The 27,964-nt window shown below is 42.4% G+C and overlaps 1 protein-coding gene across 1 annotated transcript; it reads left to right on the top strand.

Annotated features, from left to right (window-relative positions):
* Nucleotides 1-7: 7 nt before the first annotated feature.
* Nucleotides 8-27,884, top strand: LOC124263221 (ethanolamine-phosphate cytidylyltransferase-like). The gene is made up of 15 exons (XM_046697811.1): nucleotides 8-43; nucleotides 815-840; nucleotides 6,906-6,948; nucleotides 10,227-10,322; nucleotides 11,723-11,798; nucleotides 15,344-15,410; nucleotides 15,920-15,967; nucleotides 17,784-17,838; nucleotides 19,575-19,701; nucleotides 21,696-21,772; nucleotides 22,190-22,267; nucleotides 26,058-26,123; nucleotides 26,395-26,460; nucleotides 26,898-26,986; nucleotides 27,669-27,884. The coding sequence occupies exons 1-15, from the start codon at nucleotides 8-10 to the stop codon at nucleotides 27,760-27,762; spliced, it is 1,044 nt and encodes a 347-aa protein (XP_046553767.1). The 3' UTR covers nucleotides 27,763-27,884.
* The last annotated feature ends 80 nt before the right edge of the window (nucleotides 27,885-27,964 follow it).

The raw sequence follows: 27,964 nt of genomic DNA, 5'->3' as shown, positions 1-27,964 counted from the left end.
CTGCAAAATGAAAGTTGATAATGGGAACGATTCAATGTTGCAGGTTACCGACACCTGAACAAATCCGCTCATTCAAAAGCAGACAGGTAAATGTGGGTTGGGAGTGGGACAACGTGAGTTGAATCATACGTACGTGCTGAAACTAGACTCACAGTAAGTGAAGAAATATCTTCTGAACTTACGTCTTTCTGCCTTATCTGCACACGTAAAAGTGTTTGAAGAACAAGAATTAGTCTAGAATTGGACAAGAGACCGCGCAGAGGCCCTCTAAAACATTTTTTAAATACAAAATTTGAAGTTGTAAAACTGTCTGGTGACTGTCGATGCTTGGTACTGAGTTGATGCGAAATATATGCGTGGATCAATGAACGAACAGATTGGTTGGTTGGTAAGTAACATCAGGGATAATCTACGTTATATAGTCTCCCTGGTAACATTCAAGGCAAGATGTATTGTTGATGGCAACGTCTTTGCGATCCTGCTTGATACAGACCCTTGTAGTGCTGCCAAGCAATATTAGTCAAATAGCACAGTACAGACTAATATACAAAATATATAATATATAAAAGTGTTACAAATTGACCCCGGTCTCCCCTACTGCCGCCCAATATTCTACTTGCGTCTGAAATAATGCTTACATTTCCATATTAATGAGTTCTACTGCGTTAGTGGAGTCAGATTGTTAGAATACAGATTAGTTAGTTAAATGCATGACATCATCGGGCTCACTCACTTCTGTACACACCAACCACCCCGTACACACCTGTTGCTGCGTTCCCCGAGAAGACGGAATACCGGGATGTCGGGGTAAAAGCCTGTACGTGTCTGGATGGATGGGTGGTGAGATTTAAATTGTGTTTAAACAATAATTAGTGCTCGGGAATGCATTGCAATCCGATGTATCAAGTTAGTATATAAAAATGGTACTGGAGTGGTAACATAGGTCTCAATATGGAACTCGAAATGAAACAGACATTTTGGCTCGTCTTGATAGTGACATTGAACGAAATCACTGCAATAATATTGGCGTGTAAAAGTTGTAAAAGTGGGAAATCGCTTGAACGCGATGTCACTTGCTGGTGTCGCTTTTTGAAGTAAACGTATGGCAGTGCCTATATTGAAATTACTTTTGTATTAAAGTTAAAGGTCTTTCCAGTATTGTTCTTGGTTTGAAGTTGACGCAGTCTTCGCGGTTTCCTGTTATTATGTACATATTTAATGCTATTTTTTGTAACTGAACGAAAACTATATGTCATCTCCTGTGAGTGGGCAAGATTGGTTATAAAGAACTGAGGTTACTTGTCAAGTTGCTTATGTATGTTGATGATACCTTCGTGTCAAAACATGTCATGATAAAGACACTGTATTGGGAACTGGTTGGTTTATTGATGAGAGCAATCCCTGTTCACACTGTACAAGTATGGGCGGGCCGGATTTGCGCATTTATTCAGTTTGATTTCGCTTGACAACTCGTGCAAAACTCCGAACTAAGTATGTTTTTTTCCGTTACAAATGATATCCTACAGAAACGTTAAGACCTGCGTTTGAAGCTTCCTCGTGCTGTGGGTTTTCGGACGCTTAAGAACAAACTTTTGGTTTAACGACGACCTCGAGAACCATTGTAAAACATGTCACTAACTTATCAAAGACAAGGCTATCGTAAATACAAGCCACCATCTGGGTATTTACGATGCTTGGGTGACGCAACTTATAGCGAGAGTAAACACTGCTGTCCGAAACCTCATCGAATGATATTGATATGTACTAGTCACCGTCAGACTGATAATAACAAGAACACTGCCCGTTGTTGAAGTATCCAGTCCCCGTGTTGTCTCAAAGGTTTCAGGGTGAAAACTCCGATTTACAGTTTTACAGACAACCAAACTATTCAGTCCGTGTTCAACTGTTCAGATGAGATGTTAATGAACAATGAGATGGCGTATTAAATACTGATGTTCACTGTTTGATAAATGTGTTGAGCATATCTTGATTTCTGTTTCTTCTTCAAATTGTTCACCTGACCTGTACCGGAAGTTAGAAAAAGTAAGAGAACTCATACCAGTAACAAGTACAAGCCCCGTTCGCATGGACCCATTTGCACACCATGCAAATATACATACATATGCAAATAAAATACACATGTGCAAATTGGTCCATGTGGACGCAATTCACACACAGTGCAAATTTGCACTAGGAGTAAATTTGCATCTGATTTGACTCAGGTGTAAATATACTTTTACACATGTGCAAATTTGCATGGTAAGCAAATTGGCCCATGCGAACGCATAATTACTTTACACGTGTGCAAAATAAACATGTCTAGAAAGCTAAACTTTCGCAAAACTAATTTATAGGCCGGAATTGCATAAGATCTATCTATAAGTTTGGCGGGAATTCTTGCCGTCACTCTCACACTGCTTTGCCGTGCATCAGACTTCCAAAAGGACAGAGAAGGATGCTGTAGATATGATTCCACCAGGTTGTTGGCCTGTGAATCTTCCATACATTCTTCTATCATGATACCATCCACCAATCAGAGCCAAACTTAAGTGACAGGGGAACTGTCTCCTAAATTTCCTCGGTATCCTTCCATGGCAACGGTTAGAGACTGAAGGATCACATGGCAACAAGTTGTTTACTCACCTAACAATACACACACCCCTTTCTTCATGCGAACGCATAGCAAATTTGCTTTTGCATACGCATGTAAATATACATTAGGGTGCAAGTTTACACATGTGCAAATTGGGTTCCATGTGAACAGATCTTTAGTCACAGCAATTTCGCACGACCCATACTATTGTTCAAATAGCCATAACTGAAGACCGCTGGGCCAACTTGTTAGAAAGGGTAGAATGAAGACCGAGTCTGCATCATTGTAAACATGGTGTGTCTATTTGCTGGAACGCTCGTGGGGTGAATGTGAGTTAGTGTGTTGCCCTCTAACAGCAATGAACCTGATTCCATATCAGCCACGCATTTACATGCTAGTACACGCTAAAATTAACATATGCGACAATACCAAATGGTAACTCAGTTTAACCCCATTAAGCGAATTATAAATGAGAAAAACTGTAGAAATCCGTGCAAAAACCTGCACATTGGTTTTTCAATTCATACCTCAAAGATCCGAAAAATATACAGTCAATCCTTGTAATTAAATTAGATAACGAAAACAAGTGTTGTACACACTAGTTTAACAAACCCTCCAATACAATATACAAAATCTGACGAGACTGATTAACATGCAATAGGCATGCCGTTGCCTGACATGAATTAAGTGATTGTACGAGTTATATACTGGACTGCACGGTACCACCGGTATGCCGTTGCCTGACATGAATTAAGTGATTGTACGAGTTATATACTGGACTGCACGGTACCACCGGTATGCCGTTGCCTGACATGAATTAAGTGATTGTACGAGTTATATACTGGACTGCACGGTACCACCAATGAATTAAAATTGTACGAGTTATATACTGGACTGCACGGTACCACCGGTATGCCGTTGCCTGACATGAATTAAGTGATTGTACCAAGTTATATACTGGACTGCACGGTACCACCGGCATGCCGTTGCCTGACATGAATTAAGTTGATTGTACGAGTTATATACTGGACTGCACGGTACCACCGGTATGCCGTTGCCTGACATGAATTAGGTGATTGTACGAGTTATATACTGTGCACGGTACCACCGGCATGCCGTTGCCTGACATGAATTAAGTGATTGTACGAGTTATATGCTTTTACGGACTGCACGGTACCACCGGTATGCCGTTGCCTGACATGAATTAAGTGATTGTACGAGTTATATACTGGACTGCACGGTACCACCGGTATGCCGTTGCCTGACATGAATTAGGTGATTGTACGAGTTATATACTGGACTGCACGGTACCACCGGTATGCCGTTGCCTGACATGAATTAAGTGATTGTACGAGTTATATACTGGACTGCACGGTACCACCGGTATGCCGTTGCCTGACATGAATTAAGTGATTGTACGAGTTACCGGTATGCCGTTATTAGGTGATTGTACGAGTTATATACTGGACTGCACGGTACCACCGGTATACCGGAATATCGCAGAACGCTTTTCAAACGATACTTATTGCAATATTTGTTTCAGAGAACCGGTGTATTGAGGAAAGAACATATATGAAGTTTTTGTGATTATCTTTAAGGTTTAAATTAAAATCTACACATACTTACATCCACAACAAATGTTTGCCATCGTTCTTCAGTGACAAAACGGCATACTGTTATGCTGTAAATTGTATACAATTTATTTGCCAATACACAGCCCTAATTTGTTATGCACGTAAAGCGTCCTCAAAGTCTGCATCATCATATAGAGAATAGCATTTAAGTTCACAGGACCAGACAACCAAGGGAGGAGACGAAAACAGCAACCACCGGACCATAACGAACAGAAATACATATGTCAAAGAGAAGGCTGCTGGTCGATTCCGATAATGTCATAAGCATTTGTTTATGAATCTATGTTATTAGTAATAATAGTAATTAGTCGGGAATAGGGGACCATATCCAGCGCTACCAGTGGAACCCGCCACATACAATTAGATCAATAGTTCGACTGAAAAATGAGCCACTGAGTCAAAATAGGAAACAGAACCGGACAGAACCGTCGCTGATGTCGTCCATATATCTACAATAAAACCTGTTTAAGCGTTGCTTGGGCCTTGATTGTTGTAAACTTGATTAAACAACTTTTGAGCTCGAGTCATTTGCCCCTCTTCGAAACCTTTGTGAAAAGAGCGCAATCTAATGTACCCCAAACTTCATGAAATGTAGGGTCGGTGTGGTAGCCTAGTGGTTAAAGCGTTGGCTCGTCACGCCGAAGACCCGGGTTCGAATCCCCACATGGGTACAATGTGTGAAGCCCATTTCTGGTGTCCCCCGCCGTGATGTTGCTGGAATATTGCTAAAAGCGGCGTAAAACCAAACACAGTCAGTCAGTCAGTCATGAAATGTAAAGGCGGGAATTGTTATAATATTACTGAACATAAAGTGAAAGCTGAAGTCATCCTTTTTCAAACAGTGTAGTGGATAGTATTTGTTATTGTGAATCTCTATGCACTGATCAAAGTATGAAGCAGGTATGGTGGTTTCAATGCTCCCTTTCTACGTTTGATGGGAGAGTGATGAGACTAAAAAAAAAAGTAAGGCCACAAATGATTGGAAAATGCTTTTTTGCAATTATAATGGTTGATATTTCAGATTCAAAACCTCGACCTAATATGGCATATGAGTAATCACGATGTACCATTCCTTAATCATAATGATTATTCGTAAAATATCGAAAAACTTAGAAACAGGTCCATGGTAGAAACACTTCTAAGAAACAAACTATACTGTGACCCACCTGACAGGCAGACAGGGTGACAGCGTTATGTAACGCAAGGGCAGTACATGTCAGGGACCGTCTCAAAATATCAAGTGTCAGTATCACTGCCGCTTGAGGACTCTAACGGAATTACAACAGGACATTTATTGTATCTTTGATCACATCACGTCGGTGAGATTTTGCGTTCATACAGTTTATAAACTGCACGGCGTATGACACCTTTGTCAAAGCTATCAAGTTTCTGTTTCCTACCTGGTTTTGATTTTGACACGACCCCTGAGGTAACTGATTTGTGTTTCAACCTTCCTCGTGCTGTTTGTAAACCTGACTATATGTCAAATTAAGGGCTTTACACATTCTATAGTAAACCCTGTCATAGCTGACGAGAGGTGTCCTCCTTTGTTTCTCCAGTATGAAATACTGGTATAAATTTGAAATTAATTGTTCTGCAGAGATGTCAAGTCGCATGTTGCCAGTTCAATGCTCATACACGAAGTGAAACTTCTATGGGTGAACAAGATTACCTATGCGATTTGAATTAAGACTTTATTACGTAATTATTTTGAATATAGCTACTACAAGAGTTCCATCTTTTTTCACATATAGATGTTAAAAAACCCAAAACTTTTTACAATCATTTATGTAATTTAATTAGTTGAGGCTATATGAATAATTATAGTCTGTATTTCAAAACTACAGTTTGTACTTAGAATATTTACGAATGTCAAAGTTTCCTCCTGTGAAGTCAACCTTTCAAATGCATGTTTTCATCTGAGCTTTAATATCCAACTAGGTAGAGTCGTACATGTATCATATATGTGCTTTTATCTTGTGTCAAATTCATCATATTGATATTGAAGCCAAAAGCATTTTCCATGCATTTCTGGCCTTACTTTCTGAATAATGAAGTGGGAAGACTAACAGTTTTCGAACATGCTGACCAGTCACCCAGAAGACTGCTTGAAAGAAAGCTGAAGGCAATGGGAACTATTCCTTGCTACTACAACAACCTAGCCCTGGGCCACTAACGGGATCGGGTGGTCAGGTTCGCTGACTTGGTTGTTATTTGTGATTGTATCTCAATTGCATAAACTGATGCCAATGGCGATCATTTTAGACCGCCGTCATACAGCTGGGACATTGCTGAATGCAGCGTTAAACAAATAAACAAACAGACCAACAAACAAACAAACACACTGGGTGTAACATATTTTATACATGTAAAATCCTCAGCCCCTTCAGCTCTTCTCCTCTCACTGATGACTGGTGCCAGAGCATCTGATGGTAGAATTATGGTTCCACAATCTGGCACTGTTCAGGCATCTCTTCCAAGGTGGCTGCATTGCCGTATCTTGTGTATCCCAGAATGCCAAAGTATTGTGTTAGTCAAACAACGAGTAACTCTGTTGGTGATAGTCCATACACCTTTCAGTTAACGAGCCTACACTGTTAAACGAGACCGTTGGTTTCAGTGTAATATACACCAACCCTCTCAACCAAGTCTTATTCCCAACTGATTTCATGTTGCAGCTTTGACATGGTCCACGCTGGCCACGCTAACGCTCTCAGGCAGGTAGGTGTCACCTATTTCTGCATATGTTAAATGTTCAGGGTTCGGTTGCACAAAGCGACTCCCACACTCTAACATAGATAGGTGATAGTCATAGCGCTAAGATCGCTTTGTGAAAGTGGGCCAAAGTCTCCTGAATTGAGACTTCAAATGGGCTTATACCATGAAACATTTATATGTTTGACATAACATCCGTGTGAAGAGTTCACGAATTTATGTAAATGTGATTACTATCATACACATGCAAATGTAATTTTGTTATGTTTCTGATTCTATTTCAATTTGTTAGCACCTGCTATCATGATCTAAATTTTGTAATGTTGCAAATATTTAGGAAAGACTCAGTTTCAGTTTCGTAACTTTAGTAAACATTATGAATATTTTCATGCGAAAACAGCCCCCCCTACGTTATTCAGAAAATATATGCATTATTCGTTTCGTTTTTCTTGGCATTAGTACATGTATTTCCGTCCACATGGATACTAACTAGATAACCTTCCAAGTTGCACAAAGTTATTGGACTACGATCTTCTTCAGAATGGTGCATTCGTAATGCGAAACTGCTATACTAATAAGAACAGCATTCAAGACATTCTCTGATATTGCGAATATCTGTTTGTGTAAATGCTGACCGACTAGATGGCCATGATATTTGTCTGCCTCTCGGTAGCGCAATGAGAGCCCTGTGGTCCGTAGCACCACATCCATTATCCGTGTCAGGATCCGTCCATCGTTAGTTTGAATCACACATGGACAGTTTCCTCTTGATAATACCATGGCTTTTGACTTTGACTCCGACCGGACTTTGCCGTTTATATCTTATTGTCGATAATGCTTTTCAAGAAGAAAGAATCTCAGGTATGGCTCATCTTTGTCCCAGATCACACATTACACACGAATTAAAATGATTATAACACATACTGTGTATTTACCTTTGTGTCCTTCCATGTTTTGCTGACAGGGCAAAATGTGTGGGGATCAGTTGGTCGTTGGGCTTCACACAGACGGTACGTACTGTTTCCTGTACAACATATGGGCCATTTTCAAAATTAGTAGGAGTTTCAGTTCCTTATTACAGTGAAAACAAACTCCTCAAAAATGATTTAATTCTTATTCAAATAAAATCTCAAACACTTAATTATTAAAAAATACAAACATGCAGGCTCAAATGTACCAATTGACCTTTTAATTGATACATAAGTAATTAATAGGGTGAGGGAAAATCATGACCTTTACCTTTTTCTAGAACAAAAAAGCTCCTTTTAAACTCACAGAGTTTTTCTATTTGGAACGGACAGAAAATACTACCAATTTTGAAAATGACCCATTTATAGATTATTGCACGAGCAAGTTTATCATATGACTTATACGAAACGAGAGTGAAATTTTGTATTGCCCGAAATTTTGTATTGCCCATATGGATAATAAATCGTTAGTTGATTCTCATAGATTCAGTCATATAAGTTACTGTCTGTTGGGCATTGTGTCTGGTTTTCTGGGGCTGATCTCTAACCTTATGAACGACGTCTAGCTGCTGGTATAAGGGGAATTAAGAAAAAATGAAAATACATCCCCTCATTCCCTGAAATGGTCATTAAAACAACCAGCCTCCCTGTGGTATATGCGCGATAGAGTACTAGGGGAGGTAACTCTCTTTCATATATATGAAGGGCATCACGTGCTAGAACCTCACGTGCGAGTTAATGCTCGACTAACCGTCAGCCATCTTGCCCCAGGCATATTGGTACTGTAACCGAAAACCTGAATGAACCCATATTAAATATTAACGACTTATGATACCACGGATACAACACTTCCTTTCATATTACGTCCCGCTGAACAACAAAATCTGTATGCTCTTTAAAGGCACAATGTCTCACCATACTTCTCTAAAAATACGACCGCCTCCGTGGTGTAGTGGTTAGAGCGTCCGCCCGGAGAGCGGAAGGTCGCGGGTTCGATCCCGGACCGCGTCATACCAAAAGACGTTAAAATATGGTACTTGTTGGTCCCTGCCTGGCGCTCGGCATTAATGGGTACAACAAGGACTAGTTGGCTCGGAGTCAGTATAATGTGTCTGAGTGGGGTATTCATGCTTCACTGCGGCATGGTATCTCAGTGGGCTAGCACTATAAAACCAGCTTAAGTCTGGGCCCAGTAGTTCAAGCAGCCGCACATACACATACACACGCATGGACGTCGTCATATGAGCGAAATATTCTCAAGCACGACGTAAAACCCAATTTCACCTCACCTCACCTCTCTAAAAATACAAAATGCGTTTCTCTCAATAATACTAACAATCAACCCTCAGAGAAGCTCCCATATAATCTATTCCAAAAAGAATTACGTATTTAGATTACAATATTAAATTAAAAAGTTCGAATGCAACGTTGCATTAAATCGACTCTCGCGCCCTCTACAGGCCGAATAGTATTTCCAAGCGAACCCCATTGAGTTATGTCCCTTAGAGTGCACTTTACGAATATCCTACGCACAACTTGTGATAAAAGTTCGGCAAACACTGACAACACTGTTTGCGAGAGTTTTCGATATACGGAGCGATTGTTTACATTCCATAAATGGCAAGTGTTCTGTGTTTGGAAGCTTTTTTAAATAGTTTTTTATTTTTCATACCATTTTTACAGTTACACATGGGCTCCAACATGCAGGGTAGAGGGCTACTTCTGTATAGAGGTTATACAGAGCATGTAGCAATGGCAATACAAAATAAATCAGTCGTTGAACAGGTTGTGACATGCCGACCAGAATTTGTAAAAAGCGTCGATTCTGGGGCATAACATAGCTGCATATTTGGTTAAATTGTAATATTGGGTAAGTCTTTCAAAAATAAACTGAAATGTTGGCATATTTCTTGATGTTTTACGATTAAAAACAATACTTTTGAAAGGATGAGGATCACATTAATTGGGTCGTTATGTTTATGACGGAATCAAGAAGAATTTGTTGTCTAGTGAAATTTAAATTTAAATCCAGTTATCATTTAGCCAATCTTGGAGTTTCTGCCATATATAGGTAACCTTGCTACAATCATAAATTCAATTATCGGTTTCAGGCAAGTCGTAAACGATAATAAGTCTTTACTGCATCAGTAGGAAGCTAATGTGAGCGCATATGCCCTGAATTAAGCCAAAATATTGTTGAAAATAGGTGACATTGTGCCTTTAACTATTCGCAGTTACAGTGAATTTATTTTGAATATATTAGACAGTGATTGTGCTTTCCACAAGTCGAAGTGGTCAGAAAATTGGCATATGTAGTTTGTTTTAGCTGACATCACGACGAACAAAGGCCGTCCGCTGACCACCGAGGTGGAGAGAAGGAGAATGATCAGCTCTATCAGATGGGTCGACGAGGTACGTAATTTGGCAAAATATACCATGTTTACGTATAATGTGTCAGTGTGGCAAAACATTGAATTTAGAGGTCTACCACTCGTATTTGAGCACTAGCAATTGTAAAAACAACAAATATCAATTAAAGAGAGTACGTTATAATAAAGATTGTCACGAATTGGTGAATCACACATGATGCTAGATTTAACTCTTTGGCAACATAAGACACTAGTTAAATTGAGTCTAGGATCTGGGAGAGGCGTTGTCCTAGCGTCTTTGAATCAAGTCATGTAAACTCCATGTTCTATGTACACTTCAGCTTATGTTAAACTGATCATGACCTTTATATACAAACCCCAACAAGGCTACATGTCTTTCAAATTCTTCTCTTTTTAAAATGCAAGTCGAAATATTTACTCATTCTGTACATCAAACCTCTCTCTTAATATATCAGAAAAATGTCGACTTTATATCACTTACTGATATTTTCTTCGTAAAGCTGCTATTGATTTTGAAGGGCTCTTGGGTACACTATGATAATCCATGCAAGGTGTCAGCGATGTGAAAACACTTTCAGGCAAAAGGGAGTTATACATCTGAGAGAGAGGAGTTATACATCTGAGAGAGGAGTTATACATCTGAGAGAGGAGTTATACATCTGAGAGAGGAGTTATACATCTGAGAGAGGAGTTATACACCTGAGAGAGGAGTTATACATCTGAGAGAGGAGTTATACATCTGAGAGAGGAGTTATACACCTGAGAGGAGTTATACATCTGAGAGAGGAGTTATACACCTGAGAGAGGAGTTATACATCTGAGAGAGGAGTTATACACCTGAGAGAGAGAGTTATACATCTGAGAGAGGAGTTATACATCTGAGAGAGGGAGTTATACATCCATGAGAGAGGAGTTATACATCTGAGAGAGGAGTTATACATCTGAGAGAGGAGTTATACATCTGGGAGAGGAGTTATACATCTGAGAGAGGAGTTATACATCTGAGAGAGGAGTTATACATCTGAGAGAGGAGTTATACATCTGAGAGAGGAGTTATACATCTGAGAGAGAGGAGTTATACATCTGATAGAGGAGTTATACATCTGAGAGAGGAGTTATACATCTGAGAGAGGAGTTATACATCTGAGAGAGGAGTTATACATCTGAGAGAGGAGTTATAGAGGAGTTATACATCTGAGAGAGGAGTTATACATCTGAGAGAGGAGTTATACATCTGAGAGAGGACTGCTAACAGGGGGTGATCTGGATTCTTGGGCTGAAGATGGGTCTGCAAAGACATGAGAAAGTTACTTGGAGCCTTTACAACTGTCGTTCAGGAATAGGTTGGTATAATATTCTCATTTGCTTTATACTGAACATCCACTGAAGACAAGTGCGCTATATGTAGGATCGTGGTTACAGGTTGTGGAGGACATTCCGTTTGGCACCTCGACGGACCTGCTGGACAAGCACAAGTGTGACTTCTGTGTCCATGGAGGTAAGTCTTATGTCATGTCAGAACGTCACTGTGAAGGCTCGATCCTGGCTCAACTGAAGAGGGTTACTTTCCGACCCAGCCGAAGAGCTAGACATGGGAGGGTGACTTTCCGACCCAGCTGTAAGAGCTAGCCATGGGAGGGTTACTTTCTGACCCGGCTGAAGAGCTAGTCATGGGAGGGTGACTTTCCGACCCAGCTGTAAGAGCTAGTCATGGGAGGGTGACTTTCCGACCCAGCTGAAGAGCTAGCCATGGGAGGGTTACTTTCCGACCCAGCTGAAGAGCTAGTCATGGGAGGGTGACTTTCCGACCCGGCTGAAGAGCTAGTCATGGGAGGGTGACTTTCCGGCCCAGCTGAAGAGCTAGTCATGGGAGGTGACTTTCTGACCCGGCTGAAGAGCTAGTCATGGGAGGGTGACTTTCTGACCCAGCTGAAGAGAGCTAGTCATGGGAGGGTGACTTTCTGACCCAGCTGAAAAGAGCTAGTCATGGGAGGTGACTTTCCGACCCAGCTGTGAAGAGCTAGTCATGGGAGGGTGACTTTCTGACCCAGCTGAAGAGCTAGTCATGGGAGGGTGACTTTCCGACCCAGCTGTAAGAGCTAGTCATGGGAGGGTGACTTTCCGACCCAGCTGAAGAGCTAGTCATGGGAGGGTGACTTTCTGACCCGGCTGAAGAGCTAGTCATGGGAGGGTGACTTTCTGACCCGGCTGAAGAGCTAGTCATGGGAGGGTGACTTTCCGACCCAGCTGTAAGAGCTAGTCATGGGAGGGTGACTTTCCGACCCAGCTGTAAGAGCTAGACATGGGAGGGTTACTTTCCGACCCAGCTGTAAGAGCTAGACATGGGAGGGTTACTTTCCGACCCAGCTGTAAGAGCTAGCCATGGGAGGGTTACTTTCTGACCCGGCTGAAGAGCTAGCCATGGGAGGGTTACTTTCTGACCCGGCTGAAGAGCTAGTCATGGGAGGGTTACTTTCTGACCCAGCCGAAGAGCTAGCCATGGGAGGGTTACTTTCCGACCCAGCTGTAAGAGCTAGCCATGGGAGGGTTACTTTCTGACCCGGCTGAAGAGCTAGTCATGGGAGGGTTACTTTCTGACCCAGCCGAAGAGCTAGACATGGGAGGGTGACTTTCCGACCCAGCTGTAAGAGCTAGCCATGGGAGGGTTACTTTCTGACCCGGCTGAAGAGCTAGTCATGGGAGGGTGACTTTCCGACCCAGCTGTAAGAGCTAGACATGGGAGGGTTACTTTCCGACCCAGCTGTAAGAGCTAGCCATGGGAGGGTTACTTTCTGACCCGGCTGAAGAGCTAGTCATGGGAGGGTGACTTTCCGACCCAGCTGTAAGAGCTAGCCATGGGAGGGTTACTTTCTGACCCGGCTGTAAGAGCTAGCCATGGGAGGGTTACTTTCTGACCCGGCTGTAAGAGCTAGTCATGGGAGGGTTACTTTCCGACCCAGCTGTAAGAGCTAGCCATGGGAGGGTTACTTTCTGACCCGGCTGAAGAGCTAGCCATGGGAGGGTTACTTTCTGACCCGGCTGAAGAGCTAGTCATGGGAGGGTGACTTTCCGACCCAGCCGAAGAGCTAGCCATGGGAGGGTTACTTTCTGACCCGGCTGTAAGAGTTAGTCATGGGAGGGTTACTTTCTGACCCGGCTGTAAGAGCTAGTCATGGGAGGGTTACTTTCCGACCCAGCTGTAAGAGCTAGACATGGAGGGTTACTTTCCGACCCAGCTGTAAGAAACTAGCCATGGGAGGGTTACTTTCTGACCCGGCTGAAGAGCTAGTCATGGGAGGGTGACTTTCCGACCCAGCTGTAAGAGCTAGCCATGGGAGGGTTACTTTCTGACCCAGCTGTAAGAGCTAGCCATGGGAGGGTTACTTTCTGACCCGGCTGAAGAGCTAGTCATGGGAGGGTGACTTTCCGACCCAGCTGTAAGAGCTAGCCATGGGAGGGTTACTTTCTGACCCGGCTGAAGAGCTAGCCATGGGAGGGTTACTTTCTGACCCGGCTGAAGAGCTAGCCATGGGAGGGTTACTTTCTGACCCAGCTGTAAGAGCTAGCCATGGGAGGGTGACTTTCCGGCCCAGCTGTAAGAGCTAGCCATGGGAGGGTTACTTTCTGACCCAGCTGTAAGAGCTAGCCATGGGAGGGTGACTTTCCGGCCCAGCTGTAGAGCTAGCCATGGGAGGTTACTTTCTGACCCGGCTGAAAGAGCTAGTCATGGGAGGGTTACTTTCTGACCCAGCTGTAAGAGCTAGCCATGGGAGGGGTACTTTCTGACCCGGCTGAAGAGCTAGCCATGGGAGGGTTACTTTCTGACCCAGCTGTAAGAGCTAGCCATGGGAGGGTTACTTTCTGACCCGGCTGAAGAGCCCAGCCATGGGAGGGTTACTTTCTGACCCCGAGCTAGCCATGGGAGGTTGACACTTTCTGAGAGCTAGCCATGGGAGGGTTACTTTCTGACCCGGCTGAAGAGCTAGTCATGGGAGGGTTACTTTCCGGCCCAGCTGTACGAGCTAGCCATGGGAGGGTGACTTTCCGACCCATGCAGCTGAAGAGCTAGACATGAAACACTATGACCATACTGATGGGATAGTTATCTCAATAGAGTCTGGAAATATATTGGCTCGTGTAGTGAGTGAGTTCAATTTTACGCCGCACTCAGCAATATTCCAGCTATATGACGGCGGTTGGCCCGTGTGCCATACAAAAAAACATTCAATGATATAATACACAAAGCCTTTTATAAAGTGGTCAAAAGCATCTAGGATTACCTTTCCTTTGTAACGCACAAATTGTATTTATTGTATTGGTTGAGTTTTGGTTTGAACCCCCAATTTCAGAGCGGGGTTAGACCACAGGCCCTCGTGTCTTTGCGAGGATTAAAAAGAGTATAATACATCATGACAAGGCCGGACACTTCGGTGCACCCCACCCACCTGCTTTGCCGATCGCTACGCTACCATCGCATGCAATCGATTAAAACTTAATGTAAACATAATCATGGATGATTGGCCTATCGATCACCACTAATCACACCTACCAATTCTTTATTATTATTTCTGCATGTCGATTGAAACCCGATTTTGACCCTGATTTTGGTTTTGAAGCATTTCGAGTCGGGGGTCATCTCACATTGTTATATATATATTTTTTAAATTAATCCTCGCAAAGACACGAGGGCCTGTGGGTTGGACAACATTTTGGCTGGGTTCGAATCCCGGTTGGGTCTCAACGCATAGGTGTGCAAGAATGTGTACTTCACGGAGAAAGTGTTATCCAGAGTAATGCATATCTTATATTGATTACTTTCTGAAAAGCATTGCTATTAATGGCTTTCGGCAATTTTTACACATTTACCAGTTTCTTGACTTCTGTTTTGTGGAAGCTGCGGTGGCTGAATGGGTTTGACTCTGTGTAAGTAGTAAGGTGCTTACTCTGAGAGTGCACTAGAATTTGTAGTTTACCAAGAAAGTGTAATGCCAAACATAACATATGTTACATTCAATTATTTAACTTGACGTTTTCTCCATGAAGATGAGTTTGCGACCAATGGTGACGGTAAAGATTCGTATGGAGAAGTGAAGGCTGCACAAAGATATATGTGAGTTCCACCACTGATGCCCTGAACACATAAGTAAAACAACAGGCAACAATTCGACCGGTTCTGACTAATTTGTCGGAAACTTTTGTGAAAAAAGTATATTGTCCTGTTTGATCTGCCATGGTTCAGATTAGGATTGAATGAAATCCATTCAACATTATTGTCGTTATTTCTATATGAATAAATTAAGAATTAAGGATTACAGCCGCCTTAGCACGTATGTATGAGATAGCACTGGGCGCAGAGTTGCGTCCCTTTGTGCACTGTAAACTCGAAGGCTTAAAACTTAGATTCGTCCAGATTATGTTAATATAGGTTTGCCAAATTGGTAAAAGCCTAACACGGGCGGCACTTCTGGAGTTACTTAAATTCAACTCCCACACAAAGTGGGAAATATTGTTCAGTATTCACTCAGTCATTCGTGTGACAAAAGTTATGTTTACATGATTGCTGATGGAGCTGGTTGATGTTGATGAACGTTTACAATACATTACATTATTCATTGACAGCAAGTGTAACCGTCTGGATGGCATATCTACCACAGATATTGTGGAAAGGTGAGATTTCCTCAGATACATATATTCATATTTGCATATATTCCGTCGGAGAAGTATGTGGGGGTCAGAATGGGGGTCAGAATGGGCGTCATATGAGACAAAGAAAAGGGGACTGGATGGACGGTTTACGTTCGGATTAAATACCTTCTCTAAATTATTTTAATTACATCTGTGATTAACGTAAACCATGTGAACGTCGCATTTCTACTACCAACGTATGTTTAGATCAGTACATCCAGATGAAGCTGAGTAGTCAAGCGACATTCCACGATTGCATTGTGGGAATGTAAACATTGCGAATGTTACCGTGTCGCTGAAAACGTGTGAGTCTAATTGACACATTTTAACCATCGTAAAACATAAACGTAATATTTCCACCTGTGATGTTAGCTGCGTGAAGCAACTGCAAACCAAGAACCGGAATGCAACAGTAGTTTACTGTAGGAGGCTGTACGAGGCGATGACAACTGACATGCCACGTGACGTGGCTTACATTGTGACTTAATGCCAAATTGTTCGATTACGAGGGGCAGACTAGAATGGCGCAGTGACGTAAATACATTGTGACGTAATGCAAAAAGTGCACATTATCTTGTGATAAAGTATCGTCGGCGCCTTTGATCTTTCACCGAAGCATCTTAGAATACTTAATGTTGAGTTAATGTTAATGCATCTCGTTCAGAGTCAAAACAGACAATTATTACCCTTATGGTGAAACATATTCAGTGTCATATATTTCACATATCACTTTTGCCTAGCAACCATTGTTTCTGAAGAGGGGCGTCACACTTGCTTACCGTGTCTTACTGCACAAATGTACATAAATAAAATGGATAATAATGAAATTATTACACTCGAACAAGTGTGTCATGACTTATACGAAACACGTGCACAATACGAAATTTCACACTCGTTTCGTATATGTCACACTTGTTCGTGTAATAATCTGTATTCATATCCTACTCTCCTACTCAACCATGGCAGATATTTGATTGAATATGTGTACAACATCATACACAAGAAAATCAAGGACACCGACAAAACCTCACTAACATCCATCGCCAAGGCGGAGCATGATGCTGCCATGTTTACTTTGGCTCCTTGTACAGGTTGACGAGTTCTGAATGATGTCGTGTCTCTGGTTTTGCTTTCGAACCCAACCAGCAGGAGCGCTAGCGACATCATAAACGTCACCGCTGTGACGAGAAAGCTACAATCTTGTACTTTCCCCACACATGTGTATTTTTGAGTTGGACCCGTGAAGACCCGGGTTAATTTTGGGCTTCAGCATTGGCCTTGTCGTAAAAGGCGATTAACGGGATCTGGTAGTCAGGTTGGCTGACGTCACTGATGCATGTCATCATATCCCATCTGCGTAGATCGATGCTCGTGATGTCAATCACTGCATTGTCTGATCCAGTGATATTTTCACTCATCCGACCTTGTGTAAATTAAACCGACTGATGTGTAATGGTACTCCTCTGGTTTTAAGAAATCTCGCCATGTTCATATTTTATGCTAACAATCGTCGTCGTTGCAGCCTGAAGGCTGCTAATATAAAATGATGTATCATGGTCCAATGATCTACTTTCACATGAATAAAGAATTGAATTGAATTTGCAGACCACTGTCAGCTAAACGACAAACTGAACTATTTGTGATGTTCACTTTAACAGAATGCTACTTAATACAAAAACTAATTATGTATATAAATCATTTTAGCGTTTTAAACATTAGGGTATCCATTCTGCCTATATTTCACAATAAATGCAGTGAAATCTCATTATGAAAAACGACTGGACTGATCTGTTCACAGAATTTTGCAAGCGACCACACAGGTTCCAAACACCCATACAACCGCCTACTGGAAGGTAACAGGGATATGTCTGTGTGAAGATGGTTGCAAGTTTTGTTTGCGTGCGTATGCGGATATGTCTGTGTGAAGATGTTGGCAAGTTGTGTTTGGGTGTGTGCCCGGATATGTCTGTGTGAAGATGTTGGCTAGTTGTGTTTGGGTGCGTGCACGGATATGTCTGTGTTAAGATGTTGGCAAGTTGTGTTTGGGTGTGCATCCGGATATGTCTGTGTGAAGATGTTGCCAAGTTGTGTTTGGGTGCGTGCACGGATATGTCTGTGTGAAGATGTTGTCGAGTTGTGTTTGGGTGTGTGCCCAGATATGTCTGTGTGAAGATGTTGGCTAGTTGTGTTTGGGTGCGTGCACGGATATGTCTGTGTGAAGACGTTGGCAAGTTGTGTTTGGGTGTGCATCCGGATATGTCTGTGTGAAGATGTTAGCAAGTTGTTTGGGTGCGTGCACGGATATGTCTGTGTTAAGATGTTGGCAAGTTGTGTTTGGGTGCATGCACGGATATGTCTGTGTGAAGATGTTGTCGTTGTGTTTGGGTGCGTGCACGGATATGTCTGTGTGAAGATGTTGGCAAGTTGTGTTTGGGTGCGTGCACGGATATGTCTGTGTGAAGATGTTGTCGAGTTGTGTTTGGGTGCGTGCACGGATATGTCTGTGTGAAGATGTTGGCTAGTTGTGTTTGGGTGCATGCACGGATATGTCTGTGTGAAGATGTTGCCAAGTTGTGTTTGGGTGCGTGCACGGATATGTCTGTGTGAAGATGTTGTCGAGTTGTGTTTGGGTGTGTGCACGGATATGTCTGTGTGAAGATGTTGGCAAGTTGTGTTTGGGTGCATGCACGGATATGTCTGTGTGAAGATGTTGGCTAGTTGTGTTTGGGTGCATGCCCAGATATGTCTGCGTGAAGATGTTGGCAAGTTGTGTTTGGGTGCGTGCACGGATATGTCTGTGTGAAGACGTTGGCAAGTTGTGTTTGGGTGCGTGCACGGATATGTCTGTGTGAAGACGTTGGCGAGTTGTGTTTTGGTGCGTGCCCGGATATGTCTGTGTTAAGATGTTGGCGAGTTGTGTTTTGGTGCGTGCCCGGATATGTCTTTGTTAAGATGTTGGCAAGTTGTGTTTGGGTGCGTGCACGGATATGTCTGTGTTAAGATGTTGGCAAGTTGTGTTTGGGTGCGTGCCCGGATATGTCTGTGTTAAGACGTTGGCGAGTTGTTTTTGGGTGCGTGCTCGGATATGTCTGTGTGAAGATGTTGTTGGATTGTGTTTGGGTGCATGCACGGATATGTCTTTGTGAAGATGTTGTCGAGTTGTGATCGTGTGCGTATGCGGATATGTCTGTGTTAAGATGTTGGATTGTGTTTGAGTGAGTATGCGGATATGTCTGTGTAAAGATGTTGTCGAGTTGTGTTTGGGTGCGTGCCCGGATATGTCTGTGTTAAGACGTTGGCGAGTTGTTTTTGGGTGCGTGCTCGGATTTGTCTGTGTGAAGATGTTGTTGGATTGTGTTTGGGTGCATGCACGGATATGTCTTTGTGAAGATGTTGGCAAGTTGTGATTGTGTGCGTATGCGGATATGTCTGTGTGAAGATGTTGGCAAGTTTTGTTTGGGTGCGTGCACGGACATGTCTGTGTAAAGATGTTGTCGAGTTGTGTTTGGGTGCGTGCACGGATATGTCCGACACAATATATTCATTCAGCGGGGGAACTGAAATGTTTGAAAACGTTTGATGTTTGCAGAAAGCGGGCAGCACTGGTGTGTCGAGCTTCCTGACTTCCACCTGCCTGATACATGAGTTCAGTGAAGGGAACGCTCCTCAGCCTGGTGACAAGGTCGTGTACGTTGACGGCGCCTTCGATCTCTTCCGTATCCTCTAACATAGGTCACCCTCTCTTTCGAGACATTCACATGACATAGCTCATGTAGGCATCGAACAGAACTGAAGGTTATGAAGTACAGGTTCACTGACCAGTTGACTAGCGACAACGTGTATCGTGTAATGCCGTTGTTAACCATACACATCCTTGAGCATGTAGGAGCTCTAGTCCAATAACAGCAAAAGGTCTATGGACCTGTATATCTGATTTTAAAAAGCTATGTCCATGAACGCTTTCCTTGGAGTGTTTTTCAGCAAAACTTATTCCCAACAGAAAACTCCAGGTATCATTTGCTCCCATATGTCTTGTCTGTGCTGGTCGATGTTTTCCACTAATGGCACGCGCTGATCAACTTGCTGTGAAACCTCTCAAACAGCATGTGTATCTGTACTTTTAGAATGACGATATAGAACGTTGACTGCAGGTGGTCTATCTCGTGAGTGAGTTGTAGTGGTGGTTGGTACAATTGTCTGCTCGACTGCAGGTGGTCTATCTCGTGAGTGAGTTGTAGTGGTGGTTGGTACCATTGTCTGCTCGACTGCAGGTGGTCTATCTCGTGAGTGAGTTGTAGTGGTGGTTGGTACAATTGTCTGCTTGACTGCAGGTGGTCTATCTCGTGAGTGAGTTGTAGTGGTGGTTGGTACAATTGTCTGCTCGACTGCAGGTGGTCTATCTCGTGAGTGAGTTGTAGTGGTGGTTCGCTAGCATTGTCTGCCTGACTGCAGGTGGTCTATCCCGTGAAAGTGAGCACGTAGTGGTGGTTTAATTGTCTGCCTATCTGCGTTATCATGCCTCGGAAAGCGAGTGCGGCGGTTGCTAGCATTGTCTGCTCGACTGCGGTGGTCTATCCTGTGAGTGAGTTGTAGTGTGGTAGCTGCTAGCAATTGTCTGCCTCGGACTGCAGGTGGTCTATCCCGTGAGTGAGTTGTAGTGGTGGTTGGTACCATTGTCTGCTCGACTGCAGGTGGTCTATCTCGTGAGTGAGCTGTGTGCAGTGGTGGTTGGTCTATCAGTGCGATTGTCTGCTCCTCGACTGCAGGTGGTCTATCTCGTGAGTGAGTTGTAGTGGTGGTTGGTACCAATTGTCTGCCTCGACTGCAGGTGGTCTATCTCGTGAGTGAGTTGTAGTATAATCGTGAGTGAGTTGTAGTGGTGGTTGGTACAATTGTCTGCTCGACTGCAGGTGGTCTATCTCGTGAGTGAGTTGTAGTGGTGGTTGGTACAATCGTCTGCTCTGACTGCAGGTGGTCTATCTCGTGAGTGAGTTGTAGTGGTGGTTGGTACAATTGTCTGCTCGACTGCAGGTGGTCTATCTCGTGAGTGAGTTGTAGTGGTGGTTGGTACAATTGTCTGCTCGACTGCAGGTGGTCTATCTCGTGAGTGAGTTGTAGTGGTGGTTGGTACAATTGTCTGCTCGACTGCAGGTGGTCTATCTCGTGAGTGAGTTGTAGTGGTGGTTGGTACAATTGTCTGCTCGACTGCAGGTGGTCTATCTCGTGAGTGAGTTGTAGTGGTGGTTGGTAGCATTGTCTGCTCGACTGCAGGTGGTCTATCTCGTGAGTGAGTTGTAGTGGTGGTTGTTACCATTGTCTGCTCGACGGGTAGAAGAGGGTCTTTGGTGTACATAATTCTTCCATCACACCCGTTCCTCTCTCCTAATATATTTGTTCGCGTAAGTTATTTCTAGATTCAAGGGCAGGTGATTCTAGAATATGCTTTCCAGATCTTTCTGTCTAACTGCATCAGGTCTATATATATCACAACACTGTGAATGATTCTGTAGGGACAATGTACAGCGCTGCCCCATAACACAGAAGTCGAAAACCCACTTGAATCACCTTGGCAGAAGCAGCGTAGTGTGTTTTGGTAACTCGGTGCTATCAGAAGCAAGATGTTTTCTGGAATATTATGCTTGACAGGACTACATTGGGCCCAGTCAACACACGTTCTGCTTTATCATTACAAACCTTGACCTTAGTGAAGATGCAGGCCACATTGACTTCCTGGAGAAGGCCGCAGCAGAGGGTGACTTCCTTATTGTAGGATTACACCCAGACACCGTGAGTACTAACACACCCTGACTACTTGAGTACTAATGCGCTTAGAATTCACTGATTACAGGAATACACCCAGATACCGTGTGTAGAAATCGTTGATTGCTCGTCTGGTCTGGGCTGGAAAAAATTGCTTGTCCCAGCTCAGAACATTCTTTGGAAAGATTATTCTTTAAATCTCTGTAAACTGCATTATTGTAAGGTATTTTGATGTTAATGATTCATAGTTTATTATTCAACAAATATCTGGTTTTGCATATGTAGCTGAAACAATGACTAATCTCTAAACAAATCCCAGAACACTTCCGGTCTAAACAAATCCCAGAACACTTCCTGTCTAAACAAATCCCAGAACAGTTCCTGACAGGCCACGTAGTGTTTCCATTGTAATAAGGATTCATCTATTTCCCATGTCTGTGGAAGACTGTCAGCAGCTGCGGGGGTTCAGGCAACCCAGTGATGAACCTGCATGAGAGGACACTCAGCGTCCTGGCCTGCAAGGTGAGACTGCTGTGAGTTAGTGAGTCATTTCGGCTCTCTGACAATTGTATTTCAGTTATTGGGGTGTCACGTGAACATGAAAAAACCCATAGTGATTGTAACGGCTGCAACTTCAATGAATCTTACGAGCGTTATTGTGACAAACCAAGGGTCATATTCGGCCTCGCTCGGCCTCGCTCCTTAAGGGGTCACCAGCCTTTTCTCAGCGCTGCTCTGTTAGTGATATGCTAGACAGTGTATGTGCAAACACCAGGAAAACCCAACGTATCTTAAAACGGAGGTGTACAAATGATTAACTTACGTTTTGTCCAAAACAATATCAGCATCATCAGGTTATGGAAGGAGAAACACAATGGTATTTCAAAGCTCAGCGTTCTATTTGTCATGTACATCTTAATCATCGTAGTATTTAAGACTTATTGCCATCGAAACTGGCTGAAAGTAACTGGACAAGGAATAATACAGTCAAACTGGTCATGCGATACCTTGCTCCACTCTGCTCAGTACTGACTGAGTGAGTGAGTTTAGTTTTACGCCGCTTTTAGCAATATTCCAGCAATATCACGGCAAGGGACACCAGAAATGGGCTTCACACATTGTACCCATGTGGGGAATCGAACCTGGATCTTCGGCGTGACGAGTGGACTCTTAAACCGCTAGGCTACCCACCGCTCCCTGCTCAGTACTGTGAACTGTGACACTGCGACCCCCACGTACCTTGTGACGTGATGATACATGTGCATTTACCAGCTCGGCTGACACTAATGATTGTCCTAGAAATGTAGTAATGGCGAAATTGTGTCGTCTCAGCCATGTTTAAAAGACCAGGGGCGTAGCTACCATTATAAAAAATGCCCATAATTGTTGCTAAAAAGGTTGGGCAAGTCCTCAATACTATCTGAATAAATAGCTTTGCAAACTATCGGGCGTAAACGAAAAAATTGACTTGCTACGCCCCTGAAGACCCAAAGAAGACTGTGAATTGACATACAGAGGATATCAGAATCTAAACTGACATACTTATTTTGACATTGTTTTGTGACGTTGTCTAAATATTTTAAGAAATGTAAGAGTGGCCTATTGATAAAAAATAAATCTCATATAAATCATACGTGGGGCTTTGGCTTGAGTATCACGGGCATTGAGACAAGCACCTGGGTGCCGGTCAAGGAGGTATGCCCCACGGGTAATCGGTTCTGTTATATATCACGAAAACATGAGATAATGATGTTTTGCCCCGACCACGACCAGTGGAATGATGGTAGTGAATTGACAGCACTGAATCGAAGAAACATCCTTGGATGAAGCTGGGCTTTTTCTCCAGAGCATGGCTTTACGTGTTACCCCGGTCGACCCAGTATTATTCTATCGGGTGTACATCATCTATAAGGAATCGTAGGGACAATATATGTTTCAAGTAAACATAGGAAGGGACAATAACTGAAACAGAAGTATATATTACAGGAAAACAGATGTATTTCACAATCATACACGTCTCGTTTCTGCCATCTCGAAATAAAACGACGATATTTCTCACTACAGGTACGTGTGACATATGTACAGGAAATAGATCACACCACTGCCCATAGTATGAAAGACATACAGAAACAGGCTACACCTGGCTTGCTTGATAACGGTGCTGATATCTACACCCATACATAGAATTATCTCCCCTGTTCACGTTGTTCGGAAGCTGGAAAACCTGTTCTTCAGATACTTTTGTCAAGGTCTGTACCTACCAGGTTTCTTTGGTTTCCCACAGTGTTGAAATATATAGATTTAAACATATATACATACTGAATTGGTACAATACGGGAACTGCTTCAGCATACGTTACAATGTACATGTTGTATAGAAAGTACAACTACTATCGCAGTATATTAAACAATGCATGTTGTAAGCGTTGATTGCAATGTTACAGTCATACAATGGACAATGTTGCAAATTTGATAATTCTTATTGCTAAAATATAAGCAACACTTATACTTGTAAGTCAGACAATAACCTCAAAGCTTTGCTTTTTGATAGATTATTGGTGGAAATAATTCTGGATAAATAGATCTCACGAATTTCTTTACTGGTAGCGTGACACGTGAAGACCCAGGTTAGAATTGGTCTTCAGTAACCCATGCTTGTCGTAAGGGGCGACTTACGGGATCGGGTGGTCAGGCTCGCTGACTTGTTTGACTCATGTCATCGGTTCCCAATTGCGCAGATCGATGCTCATGCTGTTGATGACTGGATTGTCTGGTCCAGACTTGATTATTTACAGACCGCCGCCATATAGCTGGAATATCGCTGAGTGCGGCATAAAACTGAAAGCACTCACTCACTAATTCCCAGAGAATCAGAGATACTCATATCCTCGCACTATATATTTTGTATTGTCTCTTGACATGGGCCTTTTGATGTCTACACAAATGTAATCATGTCATGTAATAAAGATCGATGGTTAGATAAGCGATGCCCGTTTACCAGTCCTGTCCAAGTAAGGGTGAATAAAATATATGCTTTATGAAGGCAGTAAAATGTGTTTACACTATGTTAGGGGGACAAGCACATGCATGTTATCTCTCACATTTCATGAACTCTGCAGGCGTTTGATGATACCTTATCATTGATGCTATTACTACTGCCATAATAATCTATATGACCATCGTAATTGTACTACCATTGAATATCCACTGCCACTCTATTTTTTAAGCATTGTAATTCTTTTGAGGTAATTTTATCGACGTGTAAACTTAGTTGATTTCAGAATACAATTGTTCGTTGATAACATTTCTTTGTGGTTTGTTGGTGTCATACAACATTCTTCCATGTGCAAATTTCTATTTTATCTAATTGCTTGAACGTGCAAACACTAACCGTTAAACTAACTCAATATTCTTTACTCTAAATATTACTCTTAATACTGATGAGATCATAGGCATGTAGTACATGTTTTTCCTTGTTCGAGATTTATCCTAATTTATTTAGGTTCCTCCTTTATGGTATGCGACCTTCCTCGTCCCCATTGTTTGTGGTACACTGGTGCTTTATTTCTGTTGCTAGGTGGTTTTGTTCAATGAGGCAACTGTATTGAAATCTCCACTGTAATCATATCAGTTTATTATCCGATTTCAGCAGTGTGATTCAGTTTAAAATATATTTGTATTCTCCTAATACACTCGTTAATATTGGAACTCTTGTACAGACTACGTGGCTTTAGTAAATTTCAGTTTCGTTTCAAAATTTGGATTTTGGGTATAGTGATTATTTAAAGTGACCTAACGTCATACTCTATTTTTCTGTCATTCTGAGTCCATCGGTACCGACCAGGGCGTATGTGAACCGTTTTTCCCTCAAGTTTACACCGAACACAACTGATAAGAAACGGAACACTAACGCCTTAAAGAACCTTTGGACAGGTTTGATCAACAGTGACTAGATGGACTCCGACATATCGACAATATTAAACGGCCATATTACCTTTCATACTGATGAATGTAAATCTCTGCAAATTTCTTCCTGGCAATGGTGACACGTGCATTAGTGCATTGGTTGCTGTTCTCTATAGCCTGAATACAGAACAAGACGTCTAAAAGTCAAGACTAAATAGGCTGTCATGTTTGTACCAACGTTTTATGACCTGTATCTGTTTGGCTTTTGCTTCCACACAAGTGGACGCCAATGAATAAGCCACACAAAACATTGTTAAACCTGTGAGCTCTGAATGCGTAAATATTTTTTTACAATTTTAATATGAATCTTATACACCATAGGTAGCAGTTGAAATATTTGTTTTCAGTACGTATCGGATGTCATTATGGGAGCTCCATTTGTCGTCACAAGTGAACTCATGAAACACTTCCAGGTAAGTGCCCGTACGTCGCCACAAGGAAGCTCATGAGCAGTTTTCATGAGTGTCGTCATCAGGTAACTCAAAAAGAAGCTCATGAAACACTTAAAATGTAAATGTCCTTATGTTGTCACCAAAGAAATTATGAATCAGTTACAGGTAAGAAACTAGAATTATGGAAAGGTAATTTCCATAGAAAAACAGTCGAGAGGAACACTTTTTTATTAGGTACAGGAATATGAGCGTTATATGTGCATGGGTACCGATGGGTGGCTACTGGTTTCAGGTGGACGTTGTGTGTCACGGGATGACCCCGACGGAGACTGGGCCTAACGGAGAGGATCCCTACAGGGTACGTCATATCACTTGATACATGTCTGTCATGAAGGGGTATAGTTAGCTTTCTGACTCACCTCAAGCCACCAGGGATGGGAATTAAACGCAGAAATGATTGTCCAAGAAGAACGCTGTAAAATAATTCTTAAGAGTGTTAAAACCTGTCCTCCACAAAATTACTATGTAGACATGTGTTTTGCAATAGTATGTTTAGGCTCATACGTTCAATGACAATGGCAATATTCTAGCCATACATTGTACCCATGTGGAGAGTCGAGGGACGACCTCGTTGTGATATGTTTACCGTTCAGCAACAAAGCTGCCCCATTATCCCACTTCAGTTTTATACACTACACGAGTAACAACGAAAACCTAGTGTCACATGTTGATGCAATCTATTTAGAGGTACGTAATTAACTTCTACTAATCCTATATCTTCTTCTTCCATCACAGGAGCCAAAGCGACTTGGGAAGTTTCGAGTGATCGACAGTGGCAGTGAGTTGACCACCAAGATGATTATCGAAAGGACAGTTCAAAACAGGTGAGTTTAACATGGTGAGACGTAAGGCATACAATGATTTAACTCTATATCTGGACAGTGGCAGTGAGTTGATCACCAAGATGATTATCGAAAGGACAGTTCAAAACAGGTGGGTTTAACATGGTGACACGTAAGGCATACAATGATTTAACTCTATCGAAAGGACAGTCTGGACAGTGGCAGTGAGTTGATTTAACACCAAGATGGAGTTGATGATTATCGAAAGGACAGTCCAAAGCAGGTGAGTTTAACATGGTGAGACGTAAGGCATACAATGATTTAACTCTATATCTGGACAGTGGCAGTGAGTTGATCACCAAGATGATTATCGAAAGGACAGTTCAAAACAGGAAGATTTGACATGGTGAGACGTAAGGCATACAATGATTTAACTCTATGTCTGGACAGTGGCAGTGAGTTGATCACCAAGATGATTATCGAAAGGACAGTTCAAAACAGGTGGGTTTAACATGGTGAGACGTAAGGCATACAATGATTAAACTCTATATCTCGACTGGTACTGACAGAGAGAATGAGTGGGGTAGGGCGTAAGAAAGACAATGCACAAGCTATATTTCCCGATGAGGCCTTTTCAGAGAGTTTGTGAAGGGTGTTTAGTATTCAACTGACATTACTTTAGGTCAAGCGGATGTCACATTTATTGTCTGCGTTCTTTTGTCAGACTGGAGTTTGAAGAACGAAACACGAGGAAGGAAGCTAAAGAGAGACGTATAGCAACCCACACCCAGGGCTTAAACAGCACGTTCAGCCAGTAAGATGTACAACATAATACAATCGTGCTGTACAGTATACATGGTAATATTCTGTCACTACAACTGGCTGTAAGCGTTCCCCCGTCAAATGTTGTCTTCACTGCATATAAATAAACAACATAATCCAGAAATGTGTTTTTTATGCAAAATTGTATAACCTTATCATATTGGCGATGACGAAACGCAGATTTACGCCAAATTGATT

The sequence above is a fragment of the Haliotis rubra genome, unplaced genomic scaffold (genome assembly GCF_003918875.1).
Source record: "Haliotis rubra isolate DU_JTF1 unplaced genomic scaffold, ASM391887v1 Scf871, whole genome shotgun sequence".
In the NCBI taxonomy this organism is placed as follows: domain Eukaryota; kingdom Metazoa; phylum Mollusca; class Gastropoda; order Lepetellida; family Haliotidae; genus Haliotis; species Haliotis rubra.
This window is presented reverse-complemented; position numbering and strand designations above follow the sequence as displayed.

Coding starts and splice junctions, on each gene's coding strand:
- LOC124263221 (XM_046697811.1), top strand. CDS start 8: ATGAAAGTTGATAATGGGAACGATTCAATGTTGCAG. Junction 11,799..15,343: donor TGACTTCTGTGTCCATGGAG/GTAAGTCTTATG, acceptor TTCTCCATGAAG/ATGAGTTTGCGACCAATGGT. Junction 26,124..26,394: donor AACTCATGAAACACTTCCAG/GTAAGTGCCCGT, acceptor TACTGGTTTCAG/GTGGACGTTGTGTGTCACGG.